This window comes from Acomys minous (assembly GCF_964271855.1).
Source record: "Acomys minous genome assembly, chromosome: 3".
NCBI classification, from domain to species: domain Eukaryota; kingdom Metazoa; phylum Chordata; class Mammalia; order Rodentia; family Muridae; genus Acomys; species Acomys minous.
The window spans coordinates 62,630,528-62,655,249 of NC_140485.1; the positions used below are offsets into that span (position 1 = coordinate 62,630,528).

Here is a 24,722-nt window from a genome sequence, read left to right on the forward strand (position 1 = left end):
GATTTCTGCAGAAAGTGCCAGCCCCTGCCATGTCATCCTACACACACAGCCAGACGCCTTTCGCCAACTCCCTGGAGTGACATGTTGTCATGTGAACGGGCTCTGACCAATGGAATGTGAGATAACCCCAGGAACAATTTGTAGGTCTGACCCATAAACTCTTCCCGAGGGAAGTTTTCTCTGCTACCCATCAGGCCAAGGAAAGACGGGAGGGAAGAAACTGTCCGGCTAGACTTCTCTGCTGTCACCAGGTACCTAAGGGTGCTCCCAGCAACGAGCCAACCCTCTATCAATGTACTTATTAACAAACTCCAAAAACTTCCCACTTCAAGTCGGAGTTTGACTCCTGATAACTACATCCTTATAAATGCTCTTGTTTAGAGTTTGTGGATCTAAAAGGAAGGGCTCTGAAGAATCACTATAATCCCTTCTCTTTACACACTCTGGGGTCCAGAGAAATGCTACTTTCCTAGGCCAAACTGATAAACGCCAGGCTCTCAAGACGGACATAGGAATGTGTTCCTCAAAGTTCTTGGGTTGGAAAATCAGTGCCCAGTGTGGAAGGTCTGGGAGCAGGGCCTGACAGCAGGCACCTGGGTCACACAGGCTCAGGAAGTAACTCCTATTAAAGTGACGGTATGGGGACCTGATCATGATCCAGACAGGATCTGGCAGAGTGTCAGCGGGGGAGGGGTCCTGCCTGAGAAGCACTGAGGGGAGAGGCGCTCGCCAGACAGGACTCCTGTCATCAGGAAGGGCACTTTGCTGAAACCCCACGCTTAAGAATATATGAACCCTTGCTGTGAGGCTCCACTCCCTGGCCCTCCATATTACGACATGGAACAATGTGCCTTGTGGGACAGACACTGTCACCTTGCTTGGACTTCCCAGCCTTGAGGGCTGTGAAATGAATTTCTATTCCTTATAAACTGTCCCAGTAGTCGGTTTCTAAGGGCATGAGGCAGACTTGAATGGGAGGGAATAAATGATTGACGGACTCCCACCTCGAGTGCCATGGTCTGCCCTGTGTTCTGTGAGTCTTGCTGCCCCAGAGCTGAAGTCTAAGCCGGAAGCGCCTGTCACAAGATGGGGGCCTTCTGAAGACATTGTCACCCAGCTCCTTCTCCCCTTGTAGCACATGTGGCACCACCTTCAACAGGAGGCTCATACATGCCACCAGCCCCATCAAGCACTTAACTCCCAAGGGCATCACTTTTAAAAAAGAAAGGCTGACATGTCATAGCATGACACAGAAGATGCTAAGAAGGCTAGTCAGCCGCTCTTGGTTCTCTGAAGAACATCAGGATCCACTTCAAGCTGGCTTCTTATCACCTTAGACTAAGACCCATGACCACCAAGGTGGCTACCCCAGCTGTGTGTGTGTGTGTGTGTGAAGGGACTCACTGCATCTGTGCCTCCTGTCCTTATCCTGGCCACACTCAGTGTCCCCTGTCACTTTTGCTGCTCCACCCTGTCCTAACCCAAGCTCTGCTAGCACCTTTGTACCATTAGCTCTGAATTCAAAGCGTCAAGATGCCTTCGGTGCCCACTGCTAAGGTCGACGCTCTCCCTTGGCTGCGTAGCCTTGTGATCTCCCTTCACAGTGATATGCTCACTTGTGTGCGGGTCTCCTCAGCAGGAGGGGAATCCACGAGAGCAGAACTTTGGTGGATCTTTTCCTTCAGAACATCCGACCAGTAAAGGGCCAGAACAGGATTTGCCATGATAACTGCTCTCTAAAAGCCACCAGCAGAGGGCACGTCCATGACAGCCTAAGCACACCCACACTGTGAACACAGTCAGGCATGGCTTCTGGCTAAACACTGCACTGGAGGCCACACCTCTAACCACAGAGGATCTCAAGCCAAGGCTTGGGGCAGCAGTGCCTGCAGTGCCAAGTCATTACCCTTCCTTTGAATGGGCTAGGACAGTCTCAAGGAGCACTCCTCATGTGACCACTGACAGAGGGCATGGCCTAGAAATAAGAGATAACACACCTTGTCCCCTGCCCTCAAAAGCTCATGTCCAGCGAGGAGACTGACACATACCCACAATTCTGTGACGATGAGATTGGAGGTACCAAGGTACTCGTGATAAGGAAGGACCAGCAATAGGGATCTGCAGAGTAAGAGAGGCTGAGGAGAGGTCAGGCCCTCCAGGCTGGCAGTTTCAAGAAGAAAAAACTTGGCCCTGAAGAGAGTAGCCAAGGACAGCCTGTGTTTGAGTCACTGGTGAAGAGCTGACTTATTAAATGCTTTCAGAAAGAATTTAGAATTTAAACAATAGAGGGAAAGATGCGACAGTGACTCCCTCAGCTGCCAAGAAAAACAAATGGAGTGTGGCAGAGACTCACCGTGTGGCATACTTCGGCTTTTATCTCTTTCAAGGCGCGTTCAGAAAACACACAACCACAGCATCGAAGGAAGCAGAACCTGGAGGGACAAAGGGACAGCAGCTTGAGCTGGCACTAAGACCAGTGTGCATGCAGCACACATCCAGAGTGCAGAGCAGGGCCATGGGGCAGAGCGGGGCCATGGGTGGGGGAAGGGGGCCCACAGGGCAGAATGGGGGCCACGAGGCAGAGTGGGGGCCACGGGGCAGAGCAGGGCCACGGGGCAGAGCAGGGGCCACGGGGCAGAGTGGGGCAGGGGGAGCCCACAGGTCAGAGCGGGGGCCACGAGGCAGAGTGGGGGCCATGGGGCAGAGCAGAGGCCACTGTTCTGAGTGAGCTGAGCTGGGTGGGCAGGGAATGCCCATACCATGACTGGGCACTACTTTTTACAAGGCCCTGCTTACAGCTCTAGGACAACACAGAGACATTCCAATGAGACCAAGAGCACTTCACTTGTTCTGTCACCACTCACCTGTGCCGGCCATTCATCTCCAAGCCCACCACAGGGCAGATGAACCTTGCTCGCTGGAGGTCATCATGCTTGTCGCCCTTGGTGTTTCCTTTATCTCCTTCCCAGGCGGGGTTGTCAGAAAGCCTTAGCTCTGTAACATTCTGTGGAGAACCATTAATAACACTGATGTGAAATGAACTCACTGTAGCCGACTGACACAACTCTGCAGGTCAGCGGCACAGCCACTCTGGCCTGGGAGAAGGGGTCACTCCTACGGAATCCCCACCATTTTGACAGCACCAGAAAGAAAAGAATTGTAAGCTGAACCAATCTAAGACAGAGACTATTTCAACATTCAGTATGTGATCTTATCCCATTACTTGTGAGCGTGTGCGTGTGCATGTGTGTGTGTGTCTGCGCGCCCACATGTATGTGTATAAGGTCTGGTCCATGTCAGGTGTCGTCCTCATGACCCTGCCCTTTTCCACACATGCTACTGGCCCGAGCCACTGCGGTCACTCAGGTGTCTTCTCTACTCCCTGCAACTTATTAGACAGCCTAAGTGAACCCGGAACCCAATAACTTGGCAAGCCTGGCTAGCCGGGAGCCTGAGAGACCTCCTTGTCTCCCCCTCCCGGGCCTGAGCTTACAGGCACACGCCACCACACCTAGCTCTTACCTGGGTGCTGGGATCCGAACTTGGGTCCTCATGCTTGCCAGGCCAGCGTTTTACCCAATAATCGATCCCCCAGCCCCCGAATTCTATTTTACGCGCTTGCGTATTTACTTTAGTAAGCACATCACAGCACAGCCTGGAGAGTTGTTTGTCTCCTTCCACCACATGGGTGCCAGGGAAGGAACTCAGGTTACAGGTTTGCTCCACCAGGCAGCCGGCAGGTGCTTTCAACACACTGAGCCACTTTGCCGGAGCGGAAGTCAGTCTCCAATGTGCACATATCCTATTAAAGTAATCTCACTCAGGGGCCCTGGAGCTCACCCACGTCCCTCATCCTACCTTGATGCTTCTAATGTGTGATGCCGCCTTCCCTAGAGCCTTTTCAGCAGATTTGTCCAACAGAAACTCGATGACGGCGTCTTTGTTATACAGTCTGCAAGAGAAAGGGTGAGCTTATACAGCAGCAATGAGCTCAGAGAACCAACCAGGGGAAGAAAGAACTGAACAGGACCCAACAGTCCTATTGCTAACAACATCCTGTGCTGCTTCCACTGCTACCAGAACACTAAAGCAGCAACTTGGCCAAGGTGCAGACTGCAACCTCAACCAATCCTGAACTGAAAGACTTGGAAAGATCAATGTGAAAGAACTTACTTCCCCTGTCCTTCAAAATAAAGACCAGACAATTCAGAACCACCAGGCCCACATGTTTCAGCCGCAAGAACCGGCTAGAAATGAGCAGCAGCCCCACCCCACACCCCTTTGGGCAGGTCCTGCCTTCCCCACTTCCCTGACTCCCTGATGCTCTCTACAGTATGCACACCTGCTTCATGCTTTGGGTTTATAACTCAGCAGTAAACTCTTGAGTTTAAACCAAACTGACTAAGATAGGTGCAGAGCTACGTCCAGACACAGGGGCACCTTCCCACTAATCTGCCAGGAGCGCTCCTATGTGACCAAGCAGCACTTAGATATCCCCTTCAAAATCAACGGAACAAATGCATCTTGAGCAAGTAGCGGACCCACACCTGCCAAGTTCACAGGCCACTATCGGGCGCCTCAGGATCTCCTGACTTAAGGTGCAGTAGTTCCACTGGGCCACTAGTTCAGCATCTTTGTCAACCTAAGAAAGAAAACACACACAGTTGTAAAAATATCTTTTATTTGCCTGTTTCAATTGTTGTCTCAGAGGCGTATTGCTCCCTCTGCTATCTTAAGCTTAGTAATGGAAGCTTTGAGCCTCCATACGATCTAACCTAGGCCTAGAATGCTTTCAGCCTCTGAGACTTACTGCTTAATGAGCTCATCCTTACTTGTTCTTTCTGAGCTCTGGGCTGGCTGGTTCAACTCAGCTGTTCTGGTTCAAACTCTTCTCTCAGCTGACTTATTTAATCTGGCTTCTCTCTCTGCCTGGAATTGCTCTACTTGGCCTCAAAAATAGCTCAGCAATCTGCTCTAATCTTCTGGCTCTTCTGACAGCAACAGGAAGGCAATGAATACACACACAGTGGTGTTTTTAATTTCTAAATCAAACATAATGACACACACCCAGGAGCAGTAGTGACTCATCCCAGTACTACAGAGTCTGAGGCAGGAGGATAAAGTTGGAGGCCAGACTGGGTAACCCGACAAGATGCTGCTTCTAAAAGAAAACAGCGGTGAGAGTGGGATAGCTCAGGGGTCCTGGCACACGCCTCCATGTCTGATGTCCTTAGCACCCATATGGTAAAGGAGATAACCAACTCCTACAAACTGTCCTCTGACCTCCACATGTGTCCATTCATGTGCCACACCCACCTAAATAAATACATCTATTTTGCCAGGCGTGGTGGTGCACGCCTTTAATCCCAGCACTCGGGAGGCAGAGGTAGGTGGATCACTGTGAGTTTGAGGCCAGCCTGGTCTACAAAGCTAGTCCACATCAGCCAAGGCTACAGAGAAACCCTGTCCAAAACAACAACAACAAACCAACAAAGAGCACACACACACACACACAAAAACCAACCAAACAAAAAAACCCAGCAATTGGGGGAGTGAACCACTTTGCACACAGCTCTATCTGTTCTATCCCCAGCCCAACATTGATGCCTATATTTTTACAGTAAGTTAACATCTTATGGAACATAACTTCTTCCTGGAACATTGAGGGGATAAAAGTACGAAGTTTCAGCTGGGTGTGGGGGTGCACACCTTTAATCCCAGCACTTGGGAGGCAGAAGCTAGTGGATCATTTTGAGTTCAAGGCCAGCCTGGTCTACAAGTAAGTTCAGGACAGCCAAGGATACACAGAGAAACCCTGTCTCGAAAAACAAAACAAAACAAAACAAAAAAGTACCAAGTTCCAGGGCTGGCAGGATGGTGCAGTGCTTGAGAGCCCTTACTGCTCTAGCAGAGAACCCAGGTTTGGTTACCAATAACCACATTTGATAGCTCACAATCCCAGGTTCAGGGGACTTTTTTCTGCCCTTTTCTGGCCCTCTTGTGTTCCTGCACACACATGGTGCACATAAACTGATACACATAAACATAAAAATAATAAATAAATAAGTCAATAAATATTAAAAAGGAAAACAAGTGTCAAGCTTCTAATCATGATATTGACTTTCTGATGACTAGTCTCCAACCAGGAGTTCATCTAGTCACCATGAGCTGGGTGTGGTGGTGCACACCTTTAGTTCTGGCATTTAAGGCAGAGGCAGGTGCATCTCTATTAGTTTGAGGACAGCCTGATCTGCATAGAGAGTTCCAGGCCAGCCAAGACTATATAAGGAGACCTTATTTTTTTTTTTAAAAAAAGAAGAAGTCACCACACATCTTATTTAGAACAAGTGACATTTCCAAGGGACTTAGGAGCTGTGTGCCAAGGCAGGGGCAGACACCCCCCTGCCCCCCCAAATCTATCTGTTACTCACAATAGGCATTTCAAAGGGAAGCAATAGCGGGGATGGGTCATCCTACTCTTCTGATTTGCCACTGGGGCCCAGAACAGGACACAGGACAAACATTTACTAAGTACTGTGCAAATAGGGACGATAAAAACCACCCTTCCTGATCATTCTTTTCTTTACCTTTCTGAGATCAGGGGGTTTTGTTTGTTTGTTTATTGTTAACTCTTTCATTATGCTACTTCTTGTCAGCTCCAGACACAAGACATCCAAAGTAACATGACTATTTTTATGCACAATTGAGTGTGACATACAGGCTGAGGGCATTCTGTCCTCACTTGCAGCACATGCTCAGTGGGTGTCTATTATGCGCAGAAACATCACAGAGGCTAGAGAGCTAAGACATGCAAGGACCCCAGCCCACGGGGGGGGGGGGGGGGGGGGAGGGGAGATTGTCAATAACCACAGTGACCGGCATCATAAAGGAAAAAAAAAGGTAAAACAGCAGAGGGGGACAAGGCTAGAGAGTGACTGCAAGGGAAGAGCCCCAGTGGCAGCCAACTGTGATAAAGGCCGAGTGAAGAAACGACGACAACGACAAGCCCGGCATCACACACAGTAATCCCAGCACTCAGGTGGCTGGGGCAGGAGAATCACAAGTCTGGGACCAGGCAGGGCTACCTAATAGCAAAACCTTGCCTCAAGTAGTTTCCTCCTCCTAAATAAGGACTGAATGGAAAAAGCAATGATGTCACTATGAGGGAGGAATGCTCAGGATGACGGGGCAAGGCCTACATTATCGAGAGCAAATAAAAGAGCTAAAGAGGGACAGAAGATGAGGGTGGAGAGACAAGCAGGAGTCCGTCCACACAGGACCAGTGGAGTTTATTAGGAATGGAACAGGAAGCTACTGCAGTGTCTTAAGCACAATACTGGACAGGATTCACCTCCCACCCCAAAGTTCTCTGAATGCTGCATTAGAAAATATGGTCCTCCTTGTGCTGAGAATCGCATCAAGGGCATTCCACGCCTTAAATTATTATACAGTCATCACCAGGACTAGCTTTGAAATGCACATAACAGGACGGGAATAGTGGTCCACAATTACAGGCCATATGACTTTAGTAGTGTTAACTAACTTTCCAGTATTCACTCTCCCTACCAACTATACAATTGGCTCAATGTCTTGTACTATTTGGAGATTGTTCATTCACTCATTTATTTAAACATATTCACTGGGTCAGAAACTGTGATGGTTCTGGAAGAAGAAAAAAATGGTGCACAGCTTCCACAATTAGGGGCTCAAAGTCAGGTGGGGATCAACTGTGATCAAGCACCAATTCGATGTGCTCGGTGCTGAACAGTTTAATAAGGGTCTGACTTCACAGGATAAGGAAGCGGTTCGGGGAGGCTTCTTTAATACACAAAGTTCAGGATGGAGAGCTGGCCCAGTGGTTAAGCCTTTGTCCTGCTCTTCCAAAGGACCTGAGTTTGGTTCCTAACAGCCAAGTCTGTTACACACACACATACACACACACACTGTTAACTCCAGCTCCAGGGGATCCAATGACTTCTTCTGGTCTCCTTGGGTACCTCCCCCTCCCCAATACAACATAACAAAAAATAAATAAAAGTATTTTTAAGTATACAAAAATGCCAGGCATGGTGGCCGACGCCTTTAATCTCAGCACTGGCAGAGGCAGTTCCAACCAGCCAGCGCCTCATAGTGAGAGTCGATCTCAAAACCAAAACCAAACCAAAACCACAAAGTTCATAATCAGCATTAGTGTGATCGTCGCTAACTGCAGATACGGTCTCAGTCCTGGCTAGGCCACTAGTTCTCTAGTCTCTGTCTTTTGGGGCGTTAATGTTTACGTATCAACACTGCGTCTGTTGGGAGGATACCCCAGCCTAATCCTACTGTGTCCAGTGACTGCAAACAGTAAACCTTCCAGAAGCGCCAGCGGACACTGTTCGTCCCAAGCTCTGCCGCCCGCGGTCCCCACTGACCTTCTCGACCTTCTTCGGTCCCTTCACCAGCTCATGCCTCTTGGGGATTGTTCCTCCGTCGCAACCCATCCTAAGGCCGAAGTCAGAAGCTACAGCAAAAAACCAGAAGCCGTCGATTCCGGGATCTCTGGCGAAACACTATCCACTTCCGGCGCTCCTTGATGATGCACAAAAAACGTCGCGACGCAAACGGGGCGGTGTTTCTGCGCGCGCGTGGTGGGGGCGAGCCCTGGCTCAGCGCTAGTTGCCATGAAAACGGTGCCCAAGGTTGGGCGACTCTTCAGGGAGCGGTGCTGGAGCATCCTTGCCGTGGGCGGTCCTTTCTCTTTCCCAGTAGGTCTGAGGCTTAACGCTGCCTCCGGGAAGCTAGGTCTTGTGGGATGAGTAGGGAACACATGGAGTGGTGTCCCGGGGTAAAAATCTGAGTCCCTGCATTTTGCAGACCAGGGCGAGTTTTGCTATAAATATAAGTGAGAGATCGATGCTTTTGGTTTCTGGTAAATAAACTTATGACCACTGAAAGAACAGCAAGCACTCTTAGCCACTGAACTATCTCTCTACCCGGTATCCAGAGTTTTTAGGGCAAAAGCTGGGGTTCCAGTGTCTCCCAACAAGCTAAGCTTAGTCCTTCATTCCATTGTGCCTGTTAAAAGGGTTAGTGATGATGAAGGCAGAAAAAGGTGACTATATTGGGAAGAGGGCATAGAAGGGGTTCAGAGACTCCCTAGTCTGTCTTTGGGTACTGACAAGAGCTGTAGGTCTAGAGGAAAAACGGGTAAAACATACTCATAAGTAAGCAGTCCTGTCGGTGTGGTGTCAGCTCCAGTCTTGCAAGGTGGCCAGTCTGAAGTCTGCACTGCTTGAGGTGACCAGGTTGTTACAGGATATTTGATCCCATTGTGATCCCTGAGATTGTGAACTGTAAAAAAAACTTTTTTTGTTTGGTGTGGTTGAGCCCTAACACACACTTTTAATCCAAGAACTTTCTGTACACAGGATTAAAGTTAACCCTAGTTTAAGAGGCGGAGTAAGAAACCAGCTGACAGGAATTAAAGAGTAGGGGAGACTTTGAGTTGGTGGGTGATTAAGACAGCGTGTAGAAGTAGAAGGTGCTTTTTGGCTTTTAGCTCTTGAGCTCCTCAGCTCGACCTTCGACTTTTTTGCGCTTTGAGCTAGCATGCCTTTGGCCTTGGGTTTTTTGGCTTTTTCCTCCTGGGCTGTCAGCTGAGCTAGTAAGCCTTTTAGGCCTTTTCCATCAGGACGTGAGCTGAGTAGGCAGGTCAGCCAGGGGCTTTCTCTGCCTCTCTGAACTAGCAGGTTTTTATCCCAGCATCTGGCTCCTGAGTCTTTTTTGGTTGGGATTTCCATATAAGGCAACACCAGGTATTCTCAGAAGACGGTTTCGTCTGTCTTTTCTTTCTTCTTTTTTTTTAGATTGATTTATTTATCATGTACAGTGTTCTGCCTGCATGTATACATGCTTGCTAGGAGAGGGCACCAGAGCTCATTATAGATGGTTGTGAACCACCATGTGAGTGCTGGGAATTGAACTCAAGACCTTTGGAAGAGCAGCCAGTGCACCTAACCTCTGAGATATCTCTCCGGCCCCTCTTCTGTCTTTTCACCCTCGCTTAGGATGCTCTGTCTTCTGGGGCTCTTCTGTTCCTGGGACCCTAGGTGGTTGCAGGCCCAGAAAAATAACTTATATCTGTGCTTTCAGCTCTGTGAATTAAGTTGAGCTCAAGGCCAGCCTGGGCCTAGGCGGCGTATACTAAGTCAGCCTAGGCTACAGAGTGCGAATTTGTTTCAAAGAAAATATTAAGGGCTGTGGATTCATTTCAGTGGTAGATCATGTTTTTCTAGCATGTCATAAATACATATGTAGATATGTGTACACATACACCAAATAGAAGGCAATACTAAGCACCCTGGACTTGGGTATGACCTTTTCAAGAGGAAGAGACACACTTAGGTGTCTTAACAGTAGTGATGCATCTGATTTTGTGGCTTCTGTAGTCACGTAGCTTGAGGGATGCAGCTTGCAACATAGTGCAGAGATCAAGCAAAGTCTAAAGATTAAATACAAAATTATGAGCTTGCTTGCTTAGTTTCCTGGCCCAGGTGCATTGCCTGGGTTTAGGGATAAGAGGAATGTGCTGATATGGAGAAGTCCAAAGACTCAGCATTCTGTCCTTAAGGAAGTATGGTCTGGTGATGGAAAGGTGAGATTCCCTGTGTAGCCAAGGGTGACCTTAAACCTCTGATCCTCTTGTGTCCAACTCTTCAGTGTTGGGATTACAGGTGTGCACCACCACACCCAATTATGCAGTTCTGGGCATAGCACCCAAGGCTTTGAGCATGACAGGCAGGCACTGTACTAAATTAGGCAGATCCTCAGTACTTGTATCATTTTTAACAACTGTTTTTGTTTGTTTTGTTTGAGACAAGGTCTTGCTATGTAGCCTTGGCTGGCATGGAACTCACTGTGTAGACCAGGCTGACCCTGGAGCTCGTGGAGATATGCCTGCCTTTACCTCCTGAGTCCTGGGATTTAAGGCATGTATGCTATGCCTGGCTTAGTGTACTTATTTAAGGTATCTCTTTAAAAGGGGATGTATTCTCTGTAGTCTCATCACCATGATCTTATTCTTCCTCTTCCTCCTCCTCCTCTTCTTGAAATGGGGGCAGGGGGGGCAGGGGACTTGATGTGTAGCCTTAGTTGGCTTTGAACTCACAGAGGTCCATTTGCAAACAATCATCTTTTAGTCAGCTGTGTTGTGTTTCTCTCAGTCTGGAAAACGCAAACTACCCTACGTGAGAGTTTTCACTGCTTCCTATGTCCCTTTAAATTTTCCTTTCCATCCTGCCTCAAAAACTATACATTAGAATTTCAAAAAAAAATTTTTTTTGGTGGGGGCTGGGTTTCAAGACAGGGTTTCTCTGTGTAGCCTTGACTGTCCTGGACTCACTTTGTATGCCAGGCTGGCCTCGAACTCACATCGACCCTCCACCTCTGCCTCCCGAGTGCTGGGATTGAAGGCATCCAAAAGTTTTAAAATTTTTATTTTTATTTTACATGGATGAATGTTTTGCCAGACTGTATGTTTATGGACTACAGCTTGTGTGGAGGTCATAGAGCAGGTTCCAGGAGATGATTCTGTTCTATCCACTGAGCCATCTCACCCACTGGCCCTAGAAGGTGTTTTATAAATAAATATTATTTGTATGGGGAGTGGTACGCCCCTGCAGGCCTAGCACATGGGGAGACGGTGGTTTTGAGGCTAGCCTGGGATACACAGCAAGACCCTCTCTAAAAAAAAAAAAAAAACGTATTTGCACCAAAACGGATACACAACACCCCAGTGCTTGTCAGACTGGACGATCTCTCAGGTGGGGCCCTTACCACTTCCATCCTCTCGGTGAATTGAACTTAATTGAGGCCAAGTTGCTATCACTACCACCCACCATTTCCTTTTTCTTTTTGTGGAGGAAATGGTACAAAATGTTGGATATCAGAGAGAGAGAGAGAGAGAGAGAGAGAGAGAGAGAGAGAGAGAGAGAGGGAGAGGGAGGGGAAGGAGAGAGAACTTATTTAGCAGGAAGTTGCCAAAAGCTGACAAAGTGCATTTGATTCTAAAGCTGTGGGGCAGTCCTCTGAAACCAGTCGGGGAGGCCCACCCATCACAGCCGTTATCTTTGCAAAAGCGGAAGGAAACATTTGCAGCCAAGAGCAGTATTTTTCATGATTTTGTTCACAATGGGTTTGCTCTTTGTAGACAGGATCGTCTTTGTTTGGTTGCTTTTTAGGGTCTCGTGTAGTGCAGACCAGCCTCAAAATGACCTTGAGACCCTGATCCTCCTCCTCCCTGTCTCAGGTGCTGGGGGATGGAACTCGGGGCTTCCTCCAGGCTAAGCACCCAATCTACCAACTTACTACATCTCTTGGCAACAGTTGTTGGTTTAAACACACTAAAAAATTAAAATATATGAAAAGCAGCACCAGGCTACAAACTACTAGGCTGTCTGTCATTGGAGAGGGGCTGGATTCACACTCCGGAGGCGTTAGGACAGTGCTGAGCCAAAGAACCAGTGCAAATCAATGCTCCTATAGATGCTGTCATATCATTGAGTAAACAGACCAGTAATTCTGCAGCAAGTTTTTACCCTTAGATTCCCTGTAGCATTGTTTGCTTCCAGCTGCATCCATTCCTGCATCCCTCCCTGCTTCCAGCTGCATCCCTCCCTGCTTCCAGGGCATCCGTCCCTGCTTCCAGTGGATCCATCCCTGCTTCCAGTGCATCTATCTCTGCTTCCAGTGCATCCATCCCTGCTTCCAGTGCATCTATCCCTGCTTCCAGTGCATCCATCCCTGCTTCCAGCTGCATCCATCCCCGTTTCCAGTGCATCCATCCCTGCTTCCAGTGCATCCATCCCTGCTTCCAGTGCATCCATCCCTGCTTCCAGTGCATCTATCCCTGCTTCCAGCTGCATCCATCCCTGCTTCCAGTGCATCCCTCCCTGCTTCCAGTGCATCCCTCCCTGCTTCCAGTGCATCCCTCTCTGCTTCCAGTGCATCCCTCCCTGCTTCCAGTGCATCCCTCCCTGCTTCCAGTGCATCCCTCCCTGCTTCCAGCTGCATCCATCCCTGCTTCCAGTGCATCCCTCCCTGCTTCCAGTGCATCCCTCTCTGCTTCCAGTGCATCCCTCTCTGCTTCCAGTGCATCCCTCCCTGCTTCCAGTGCATCCCTCCCTGCTTCCAGTGCATCCCTCTCTGCTTCCAGTGCATCCCTCCCTGCTTCCAGTGCATCTCTCCCTGCTTCCAGTGCATCCCTCCCTGCTTCCAGTGCATCCCTCTCTGCTTCCAGTGCACCCCTCCCTGCTTCCAGCTGCATCTCTCCCTGTTTCCAGTGCATCTCTCCCTGCTTCCAGTACATCCATCCCTGCTTCCAGCTGCATCCATCCCCATTTCCAGTGCATCCATCCCTGCTTCCAGTGCATCCCTCCCTGCTTCCAGTGCATCTATCTCTGCTTCCAGTGCATCCATCTCTGCTTCCAGTTGCATCCATCCCCGTTTCCAGTGCATCCCTCCCTGCTTCCAGTGCATCCATCCCTGCTTCCAGCTGCATCCATCCCTGCTTCCAGTACATCCATCCCTGCTTCCAGCTGCATCCATCCCTGCTTCCAGCTGCATCCATCTCTGCTACTAGCTACCTCCCCAACCTTGCAAAAGGTGTCTTCTATTTCTGTATATCTGAGTAGACCACAAGACATTTTGTTCTGAATTATACTATCAAAGATGCTGCAGCCGACAACTTTGGAAAGTAAAGATAGTTTTTCCAGAGTGAAGGACAGGTTTTTGGCTAGTAGTATGTTTGTCTGTCTGTCTGTCCCTATATCTCTATAGATATCTATCAATAGATAGACGCCTATTATTATTTTTGACATGAGATCACTGTGTAGCCCTGGCTGGCTTGTAACTTGCTATATTCACACTTGCTATGCATACCAGGCTGACCTCAAATTCACAGGAATATATCACAGATATATCTATAGATATGTATAGATGCTATGTAGATATAGGTATAATCTTTTCTTGTTTGTTTTTTCAAGACAAGGTTTCTCTGTGTAGCCCTGGATTTCCTGGACTCACTTTGTAGACCAGGCTGGCCTTGAACTCACAGAGATCCACGTGCCTCTACGTCCTGAATGCTGGGATTAAAGGCTTGCACCACCACACCCAGCAGGTATAATCTTTTTTAATTGACACAGAATCTAACTATATAACCCTAGCTGGCCTCAACTTGCAGCAATCCTCTTTCCTCTGCCTCCCAAATGCCAGCTGCTGAAAATCAGATAAATATGGTGTCTTAGTCAGAGACACAGCTCCACCAGCTCCACTAGGGGTCTATTGTAAAGTGGAGGCATTCCTAAGCTCCCTGGCTCTGATACAAACCTCTTGTGTCCACCCCTCTCCTGAGCCCACCCCCACATCCCCCCCTTGAGGCTGAAGGGACGTGGATCAATCAATGATGTGAAAGTGAGTGCCAGTTGCTTTTGATGCTTCGAATTCTCATCTATGCAGATGCAGATCTGCACAATGTGCTGGGTGCCGTGCTCGGGAGAGTCAGCTTGAAGGGTGGCCCTTGATCAGCACATAGGAACTTGGAATTTGGAAGGCTTTTCACATGGCTAAGTGTGACTTCCTGTACTTAAACTATGCATACAGCACAATCCAGGGTAACCATCTGCTTTCCCCTGGAAGCCTGGATATATGGGATGTGCAAGGCGAAGGACACTGTCATCAGCCACCAGTCCCTCTGGTGCCCTCTGGTGGCAGCACCTCACATGTGCAGCTGCAGTCTGTAGTTGAAGAAGGAGCCATGGTCTTGGCTCTTGACATCCTGTTCCTGGTTCACAGCAATCAGCCCCTGGAATTCTTCCCTTTCACAGATTGAATCATAGAGCTGGATGTGGTGGCGCACACCTGTAATCCCAGCACTCGGGAGGCAGAGGCAGGAGGATATCTGAGTTCAAGGCCACCCTGGACTACAGAATGAGTTCCAGGACAGCCAGGGCTACACAGACAAGCCCTGTCTCAAAAAGCAAAATGAACAAAAAGAAATGAAGCGTATAGTTCTAAGTATGGCTGTCCTGGGTCCTGCAAGTCTCTCCAGTCCCTGCAGTCAGTACTTTAAAAAATGCCCACCCCTTGCAGGTAAGACAGAAGTTGAAGCCCTGGGGAACTGGCTCAGAGGTTAAGATAGAAGCTGCACTTGGCACCTCTACAGGAGACATAACCTAGGGATGCTCTGTTACTCTGTGACAGTATCAAGGGAGACAGGGACCCTCCGCACAGCATGAGTGATAACCGTAGTGGCATGAGCTGAAAGGCTGAGCTGCAAGGAGGGAAAAAGGAAGTGGTTTGCATGAGAGGAGCCTGGTAACACTTCCATAGCTGTGACAGTTGTGGGTGTCATCTGCATACCACATCTTCCTGCCCCACGCCGGGAACACAAAAGAGAATTTTGCTTTCCAGTCCAGACTGACACATACAAACCTTCACACATCCCTGCAGAAGTACTCAAAGTGGAGACGTTTCAAGCAAATGCTTCACTCTGGTATCAGCACTCAGGCGATGCGGCTTGGAGACTGGTCCAAAGAAAGGATTGCTGCTGGCGTGCACACATTTTAACTTTTTAATTTCAGCTTAGGGGTTTTGTATGTGTGTGTCTGTCTGTCCAAAGGCAGTTATCATGTTACTTCTTTCCTTCCACCACGTGGGTCCCTAGGATAATCCAGATTGGCAGTAGGTGCCTCCCCCGCTCCCCCCAGCCATCTCTTGGGGCCTTGCAAAAGTGATTAAACCCATGGTGATAGATAAACACTAAAGCCAATCTGAGAGCAGGGAAGTGCAAACCTGCTCTAACTGAGCAGTGGTACCGATCGATGCAGGCTTTGTAACGTACAAAATAAGTTAGTAGGGGACCCAACAGAACATGTAACAATCACCTTTGGGGTGAGGTAGCAGAGCCAAAGTACATTTGGTGGGGGAGACTCGGGGTCAATATTAGTAGCAAAGTACATGCTTCACATTTGGGAAACCCTGGATTCAGTTTCTAGCAACACACACACAAATGCACACATGTACACACGCATGTGCATGTACCATATGTGTACATCTCACAATTTTAATCCAAACCTACTGACAAAAAAAAAAAAAGGCAAACTCTGGTTACTTTTGGAGGGGCTTTAAAAAAAAAAAACAAACCAAACATGCTCTCAGCCAGGCAGTGGTCGAGCACACCTTTAATGCCAGCACTTGGAAGGCAGAGGCAGTCAGACCTCTGTGAGTTTGAGGCCAGCTTGGTCTACAGAGAGTGAGTTCCAGGACAGCCAAGGCTACACAGAGAAACCCTTTCTCTGTGTGAAAATGAAAACAAAAACAAGCAAACAAACCATGTTCTCACTATATATCTTTCTTTGGCTTGGGACTCACTGTGGACCAGTCTGGCCCCCACTGCGGCCTGCCTGTTTCTGCCTCTGAGTGCTGAGCTTGATGGTGTGCAACACCAACCTCTGCAGTTTTCTAATGAGTGCAACAGAAATTAATCCTTTGAAAATAAGTTCACTTCTTCTCCATTCTCCTTTCCCCCCCAACTTTCTTTTCTCCGTAGCAGCCAATACACTGGAGACATTTCTTTATCCCTTCACCTGTTTGCCTATTATGTGAGGGCAGAGCCTCTGATACACAGATACCACTTCAGCCCCTTTAACTTGTCTGTATGTGCTGCCTAATAAGTGTAGAATGACTGTAAACACCCACCCACACCCACACCCACACCTGTGGCTGACACAAAACATGGCTTCTACAATGCCTCTTTCACTTTGATGCTGTACACCTGGCACAGTGAGTGAGTTCAACATCTCAAGGTCCTGACTTGTCACCTGCCTCTCTTGACCTCCTTGTGGTCAGCCAGTGTCCTTCAGAGGCTTAGCCACTTACTAATACCAGCTGCGAGACCTCTGGCTTTTCCACAGGACAGAGTGGCACCAGCTGTGGGTGTGAAGCTAGTCAGAAGTTGACCTCTGTAGGAGAAGATGGGAAGGCTTTCAGTCCAGTGTGTCTCTGAATTTCCGAGACTGGTGCTTTAGTTTCTCCACCTCTGCCTGGAGGTGGCCCAGGGCACTGGGGCTAGGGTACTTGATGACTGCGTTCTTGGTGGCCAGCGCCAGGTCCTTGAGCAGTTCGCATAGGTGACTGCTGCCACGCAGGATCTCGTTGCGGTCATCCTTCTCCTGGGTCTCACTGCACAGCGTGTCCACCAGCTTCTGCCCGACTGTGATGACCAGCTTGCTTTGAGTGATGAAGACCTCGGGGGGCTGGCTGTTGCTGAGGCTGCTGGCAAAGACACCAATGGCTTTGAAGAGTGCTCCGAAATAGAGCCTGCAGTGCTCCGACAGATGGACCTTCCGCTCTGTGCTCTGCCGCCTGGGAGGTGGAGAGGTGAGAGATACAGAACCCTAGAAAAGAGGAAGGAGAAAACACATAAGAGCCCAAACCACCAGCAGGATATGGTTGCCTTTCTACTCCTGTTTTAGCTCAATTTGTAAGAACCCTTATAAGAAAAAGCAAATTTGTTAAGGAAATGGAGAGCTGGCTGTGACATTTTCTAACAAATGAATATCAATCTTCCTTCCTTCCTTCCTTTTCTTCTTTCTTCTTTTCAAGACGGGGTTTTTCTGTATAGTCCTGGCTGGCTGGAACTCACTCTGTAGACCAGGCTGTCCTGGAACTCACAGAGATTCTCCTGCCTCTGCCTCCCTAATGCTGGGATTAAAGGTGTGCAGCCAGCAGCACCCGTGGGCAACTGTATGTGTGTGTGTGTGTGTGTATGTATACACTGTAACACATGTGTTCATATAATTTTACTCAACCAGCTCTATAACCATAAGAAACATGTTCTAAGGAACACATCGCTAATGATACACTTGCAACTTTCAAACATTTAAGCGGGCAAAGAGCTAAGTGTTATTCCCACTCTCTGGAGTGCCAGGTCAAGGTTGGCCTGACCTTTGTGTGAGTCCCATTTTCCAGGCAGAGGGTAGAACCAGTGGGACAGAGCACAAGACATTGCATCGTGAGCATCTTAGCCTGAAATTGAAAACTGTACCTAGGCCATGGACCGGGGGAGGGAGCTGCTGCTGTCCCCTAATGAAGGACTGATGTGGGCTGTGGATGGTTAGCAGGCAGGGGTCCTGGGAAGCCGAATGCTGCATCCCACGCATGGAGCCAATGAGGAAAGCCTGTTAGTGTGAAGCAGCGCTGTGCAGAGGTGGGCCCTGGACCAGCCCCTTCCATGTCACCTGGGGGCTGCCTGGGGCTGCAGATTGTTGGCCTCTGTCGAGACCCCACAGATCAGAAGCTGAGAGTGCTAGGAAGTCAAGACGTTCTTCTCGTGAGACAAAACAGTGTGGCTTCAGCTGGGTAGAGCCGAAGCTGAGTGCTAAGGGCTGGGGGAGCTGAGCTAAGAAACTTGGACTCCTGCCCTGTCTGTGTCTGAGAAGGCAGATAGCTTTGTCCAAGGCAAAGGACAGCTGTGTACTCTCTTAGTCTCTCCAGTGCCCCCGTTGTTGATGTGGTTCACTAGAGCTCGACAGTTTCTGTGACCTCCATTTCCCTTGCCTCTCTCAACATCGTCTGGGTTCTTACTTGGATTTTAAATAGACTCACTGTGTGTGTGTGTGTGTGTGTGTGTGTGTGTTATGACGCATGTATGTGGGTGTACATATATTGCTTGTGCACATCTGTTCAGAGGCTAAAAGGTGGTGTCAGATTTCTTCCCCAATCTGTCCGTGTCTTATCGCCTTGAGATAAGGTCTCTGACAGAACTGAAGGTTCCCATTTTGGCTAGGCTAACTGGCCAATGAGCTCCTAGAATCTGCCTCTCTCTACCCACCCTCTAGTGCTGGGGTTGTAGGCTCGTGGTAGCCAGCCATGCCTAGCTTTTTCACATGGGTGCTGGGGATTCAAACTTAGATCTGCTTGCTCTCACAGCAAGCACTCTTACCCACTGAGCCATCTCTCTAGCCCTGGACTGAGTGTTCTTCATTTAATTTAGAGGAAACATTTAAGTTGGTAAAAGGACAATTCTCTTCTTCCATACATAGAAGATAGCCGATAAAAACAAACGGTGAGAACATCCTTGGTTTAAAAGACACTGATCAATTGTCAAAGATACCATGAAGATAATAAACCAAAATGCTTCATTGCACTTATCATCACAAACATGAAAGGGTTGCCGGGCTGGGGTCTTGCTCAGTGGTAGTCTCTGCCTGCTTTACACAGAACCTTAGATTCAATTCCAAATACAAAGAAAGAGGAGAGGGAGAGAGAAAATTACCATGATAGCCCTGAAGAGCACCTGAAAATTTCCCCTGACACTTAGGGCTCCTGCTTGACCTCAGGGCTCCTTCCACTACTAAAGAAAGCAAAAGACAGGGCTGGAGCTATGGCTCAGAGGTTAAGAGCACTGGCTGCTCTTTCAAAGGTCCTGAGTTCAATTCCCAGCAACCATATGGTGGCTCACAACCATCTATGATGACATATAGTGCCCTCTTCTGGCATGCAGGTGTAATGCAGGCAGAGCACTGTATACATATAATAAATAAATCTTAAAAAAAAAAAAAAAGAAAGCAAAAGGCAGGTGGATGTTGCAAACATGGACTAGGCTGTAACGCTGAATTTTCACAGCCAAGGAGAGCGCTCCAGGACAAGATCACACCCATTAGAGCACCAGGGGAGCACGAGGGCTTACCATGCTGGCAAAAGCTTGGTCTTCATTTGACCTTCCTTCCAAGATGGGCCTTCCTTTCTCTTGTAGGTTAGGTAACTTCAAATTACTATAACTGTTTAAGTTCACTTTTTTTTGTTTCTCTTTTATGGTTGGTGGGTTTTGTGCCCCACTACCACTAGCACCACACCCCCAAGATCTTGCTGTGTCACCTAGACTGGCCTGGACCTTGCCATCCCCTTCTTTCTTCCTGAGTGCTGGGATTAAAGGCATGTGCTACTATGCCCAGCTTAAATTTACTTTTCTGTTTTGTTTTGTTTTGAGAGAGGCTTTCTTTATGTAACACTTCTGGCTGTTGTGGAACTCGCTCTATAGACCAGGCTGGCTTCTCCTGCCTCTGCCTCCCAAGTGCTAAGATTAAAGGAGTGCACCACCACTGCCTGGCTTTAAGTTTATGCAGGACAGTGGTGGTGCACGCCTGTAATCCCAGCACTCAGGAGGCAGAGGCAGGTGGCTTGCTGTGAGTTCGAGGCCAACCTGGTCTACAAAGCAAATCCAGGACAGCCAAGGCTACACAGAGAAACCCTGTCTTGGAAAAAAAAAAAAGGTTACTTTTAAATGTGAAATTTTGCTCATTTCCTGCCTATTGATGCATCCATTGGCTCTGGCAGCACAGGCTGAGTCCTGCCCATCAGTGTAGCCTGATCAAATGGAAATGAAAACCAGTCAGCTTTCTAGAATGTGTCAGGGCTTGTCTATCAGCAGGCACATTGGAAGAACCTGGGAAGTGCCACCTCTCTGCTTGTCACAGTCACTTGCTGGCCTGCTGCAGTCTGGGAATCCTGAACTCAAGTGTCTCCTTGTGGGGGCCAGAGGGAGCCAGCCAGAGAAGTGCTTCTCGGAGTTGCTGGGGCTGCTGACTGGTCAGTCTAGCACTGAGAATATGTGCTGTCCCCCTCTGACTCCGAGAAACACGTCTATAGCGACTCAACCTAGACATGTGGAAGTCTGGCAGGTAGCAGCACAGGCCTGTGATTCCAGCGTCTTGGGAGATGCACTGGCTTGTTTTATGTCAACTTGACACAAGCTAGAGTCATGGGAGAGGAGGGAGCCTCAGTTGAGAGATTGCCCCCATAAGATTGGACTGTAGGCAAGCCTGTATAGTATTTTCTTAATTAGTGATTGATGTGGGAGGGCCCAGCCCATTGTGGGCGGGTGCCCTTCCTCCTATGGTACTGAGTTCTGTAAGAAAGCTGTCTAATCAAGCCATGTGAAACAGGCCAGTAGGCAGCACCCCTCCATGGCCTCTGCATCAGCTCCTGCCTCCAGGCTTCTGCCCTGCTTTTGAGTTCCTGTCCCGACTGCCTTCAGTGTTAGACTATGATGTGGAAGTGTAAGCCAAATAGACCTTTTCCTCTGCACTTTGTTTTTGGTTGTGATGTTTTATCACAGTGACAGTCACCCCTAACTAGGACTGGAGGTTAAGGTGGGAGGGACCCAAGTTCAAAGCCCACCTGAACAACTTAGGGAGATACTGTCTCAACAATAAATAGTAAAAAGAGACTGGTGCCAGTCATGGTGATGCATGCCTTTAAACACAGCCTTCAGGAGGCAGAGGCAGAGGTCAGGAGGCAAGAGGCAGAGGCAGAGGCAGGAGGCAGAGGCAGAGGCAGGAGGCAGAGGCAGGAGGCAGATCTCTGTGATTCCAGGACAGCCTGGTCTACATAGTGAGATCCTGTCTGAAAAACAAAACAACAATAAAACAGTCAGATGGAAATGACAGAGGCAGATACCACACCCACTGTACCACACACTGCACAGTACCTGCAGACACATTCAAAGAGGGCCAGGGAGATCTTTCACTCAGTGAAGTGCTTTGCAAGTACAAGGACCTGGGCTCAGCCCCTGGAGCTCATGGGAAAAGGTAGGATGTGGGAGCACAAACATGTCATTCCAGTGCTGAGAGGCAGAGAAAGGCAGGTCCCTAGGCCCTGCTGTCCAGCCAGCTCAGCCTACGTGGCCATGTCCTGGCCAGGGAGGGACACTGAGGTATAACCCAGGGTTGTGCTCTGGCTTCCATACATGCGTGCAGGAGGGCGCTCCTACATGACGATATGGCCAGCACCCCCTCAGCGATGCCCATCTTGGGTAACAAATGAAGCCCCCCCCCCCAGGTATACTGTTTGTCACCCTGAACTCACCTGTCCACAGACATTCACTCCAGTTTTCTTTGCTAGTTCAAGGGAGTGTTCGGTTGCCACTTGTTGGTTGAAGGGACTGCTCTTTTGGCAGGACTCAGTTTCTCTTTGGGGAGACTGGATGCATTTTTCACACTTGGACTCCACCTCTCCTCTCTCACAGTTCTGTTTAAAAAGGAGCCTCCCATTGGCAATGACAATGGAGGTGAATCTCTTGACGTCTTCTGGAACAATCCGTGCCACCATGACAAACCTCTCCAGGTCATCCAAGCTGTTTTGGACTTTGTCTGACACAAGAACGTCGAGGGACCAGTTGCAGCAGTCCAGGCTTCCCTTGGCGTCTAGCAGAGCCTGGTAGGAGCTGCAGATTGTCTGGAGCTGGTCTCTAATCCTGGCCTGCAGGTGGCTGTCCGTGAGGTTGCAGGCCATCCCACCAATCCCTCGGGCAAAATCCAGAAACTCTCTTAAGGATTCTTCGATGTGGTCAGCGGCCCTTCGGATTGTCTCGATGTTGGCCTCCAGGGAGTCTCTGAACCTCCAAGTCCTGCTAACGAAGAGCAGCAGGCCAGCCGCTGAGCTGGCCACTTTGTGCTGCAGGGCCATTGCTGTGTCTCTGGCAACGTCTATGTCCATCCATAGCTCCTTGGCTGAGTCCTCTGAGGAGGAGCCCAGGGAGGAGTCCGTGGATATGGAGGAACAGGAAGACACCACACTCGCTCTGCTGTCTGAGCTGGCAACAGACAGTCGGTCTGAATCAGGAGATGGGGAATTGGTCTGCCTGGACATCCAAGGGACATTCTCTGGAGTCTCTCTGCCTCTCTCCAGCTCCTTTCCAGCCCGAGACACGCCCTGCACGGCTTTAGGGGCGTTGTGAGAGACACCCTGCATGGTTTTAGGGGCGTTGTGAGAGACACCCTGCATGGTTTTAGGGGTGTCGTAAATGTTAGGCTTCGTGTTCTGCTGCTCCACTCTGGGAATGAGAAAGCTGGAAGGGACCTGGTAGCCGCTGCCTTCGTCAGAAGGAAGTGAGCCCCTGGGTCTTGGGAAGGCATAGGAAGGCTCCTCTGGAAGGCTGCCTTTCTTCTGCACAGTGTCCCCCAGCTGTCGGGGGAGGGTCACAGCTCCAGTGTGGCTGACACTGGTGGAGGAGCCTGGAATGGCGCTGGACCCCGATTCTTTGGTGACACTAGTCAGAGACACATTTCTGACATCGGCCTTTCCCAGCACCATTGGAGTGTCATGGATCCATTCTGATTTCTGAGGGCTGGGTAAGGGGTTGTAGTCACCACCTTGTCTGAAAGTGATAGTTGGTGCCAGCATAGCTCTCTGTCCCTGGGGAAGAACCACACAAAGTTATGCCTGTTAGTAGCAATCCAGGGAGAGCCAGACAGGCTCCTCACACCTGAGTGCCACTTGCTCAGGTTCCCTCAGTGGCTCCCCACTGCTCGTGTCACAGTCTGGCTTCACCTCCTTTTGATTTATCTTTGTCTGTATGTCCATGGTGGTTTGAACAAGAGCAGCCCCCATGGGCTCATACGTTTGAATATTGGCTCTCAGTTGACCAAACTATCTGGGAGGATTAGATGTGACATTATAGGAGGAGATGGGTCACATGGGAAAGCTTTCTCCCACCATCCCCTGTGTTCTCTCTGCCCTCTGTTTATGGTTCGAGATGTAAGCTTCCAGCTGTTCTTGCTCCCGCACCTTCCTAATGCTAGTATGGGCTCTGGAAGCATAACCCCCATTAAGTGCTTTATTTTATAAGTTACCTCGGTCACGGTGCTTTGTCACAGCAAAAGGAACTCACAAAGCATCCACCTTCCTGAGTTGCTTTTCTTCCCCTGGGTTTAGAAAACCCACTCATACCCCTTGTAGCCCCATTTGTCCCTAGGCCTCTAATGGGCATTTAAGTTTCCTTCTAGATCTAAGAAACTTCCATGCATCACTCATAGTATTGCTGAAATGCATCAGTATAGGGCAATCCCCTAATCCTGACCTTGGACAGGAGCATGCCTGTGGGACACATGTGGTAGAATGCAATGACAAATGCTCATGAGGACCCTCAAATGATGTCCCTCCAAGTAGAGGTAAGAGCATGATCTATGTCTATGTGCTCTCTACAGCACCTACTGAGCTTTTTCTCTGTGTGCTATACAAATGATCTCACAGAATATTCCAGAACACCTGTAGTAAGAATGGAGGCATGAGGAAGTTAAATGACTTATCCACACCAACACTTAGCTTATCCTGCTCTCTCCCTCTCTCCTTCTCTTTCTGTCTGTCTGTGTGTACATGTGTGCACATGCATGCATGCATGCATGCATGTGTGCATGTGTTTGTGCATGTGTTTGTAGAGGCCAGAGATGTACATTGGCATCCGCTTCCTCTATCACTCTTCACCATGTTTTTTGAGACAGGGTCTCTCACTGAACCTAAAACTCTCTAGACTCTCTGGTCCACCAGCTCTAGCAATCGGTCCCCTTGCCCCATCTTTACCCCAACTGCTCTGGGACTGCTGGCTTGTGCCCAGTATTTTAAAATAAATATTATTTTTATGTATATGGGTCTTTGCCTGCATGTATGCGTACCATGTGCACACCTGCTACTCACAGAGGCTAAAAAAAGAGCATCAGACCCCCTGGGACTGGAATTACAGATGGCCCTGAGCAGTCGTGTGGATGCTGGCAACTTGGGACCTCAGGAAGAGGAGTGATGCTCTTAGCCAATGCTCCAGCTCCACATTTAAACAAAAGATGTGAGCATAGGGGATTTAAACTCATGTATTCATGCTTGCAAGACAAACACTTACCAACAGAGCC

General features: G+C 49.0%; 2 protein-coding genes across 10 annotated transcripts in view; both read right to left on the minus strand.

The window, feature by feature from the left end:
- RTF2 (replication termination factor 2) overlaps window positions 1–8,588 on the minus strand; it is a 29,147-nt gene extending 20,559 nt beyond the window's left edge. For 2 of the 4 annotated variants that reach the window (XM_084774650.1, XM_084774647.1), the window contains exons 1-5: window positions 8,415–8,587; window positions 4,548–4,642; window positions 3,859–3,952; window positions 2,865–3,004; window positions 2,354–2,432 (exon numbers count right to left, since the gene is read on the minus strand). In XM_084774650.1, the coding sequence (XP_084630776.1) occupies window positions 2,354–2,432; window positions 2,865–3,004; window positions 3,859–3,952; window positions 4,548–4,642; window positions 8,415–8,483 (477 nt within the window). In that variant the 5' untranslated portion in view covers window positions 8,484–8,587. Of the gene's footprint in view, window positions 1–2,353; window positions 2,433–2,864; window positions 3,005–3,858; window positions 3,953–4,547; window positions 4,643–8,414 lie in introns of all 4 variants that reach the window. The other 2 variants (XM_084774648.1, XM_084774649.1) reach the window with 2 other exon arrangements.
- Window positions 8,589–15,606: 7,018 nt separating this feature from the next.
- Window positions 15,607–24,722, minus strand: part of CASS4 (Cas scaffold protein family member 4) — a 38,394-nt gene continuing 29,278 nt past the window's right edge. For 5 of the 6 annotated variants that reach the window (XM_084774406.1, XM_084774405.1, XM_084774404.1 and 2 more), the window contains 2 exons: window positions 21,907–23,235; window positions 15,607–17,435 (listed from right to left, as the gene is read on the minus strand). In XM_084774406.1, the coding sequence (XP_084630532.1) occupies window positions 17,025–17,435; window positions 21,907–23,235 (1,740 nt within the window). In that variant the 3' untranslated portion in view covers window positions 15,607–17,024. Of the gene's footprint in view, window positions 17,436–19,729; window positions 19,805–21,906; window positions 23,236–24,722 lie in introns of all 6 variants that reach the window. The other variant, XM_084774407.1, reaches the window with a different exon arrangement.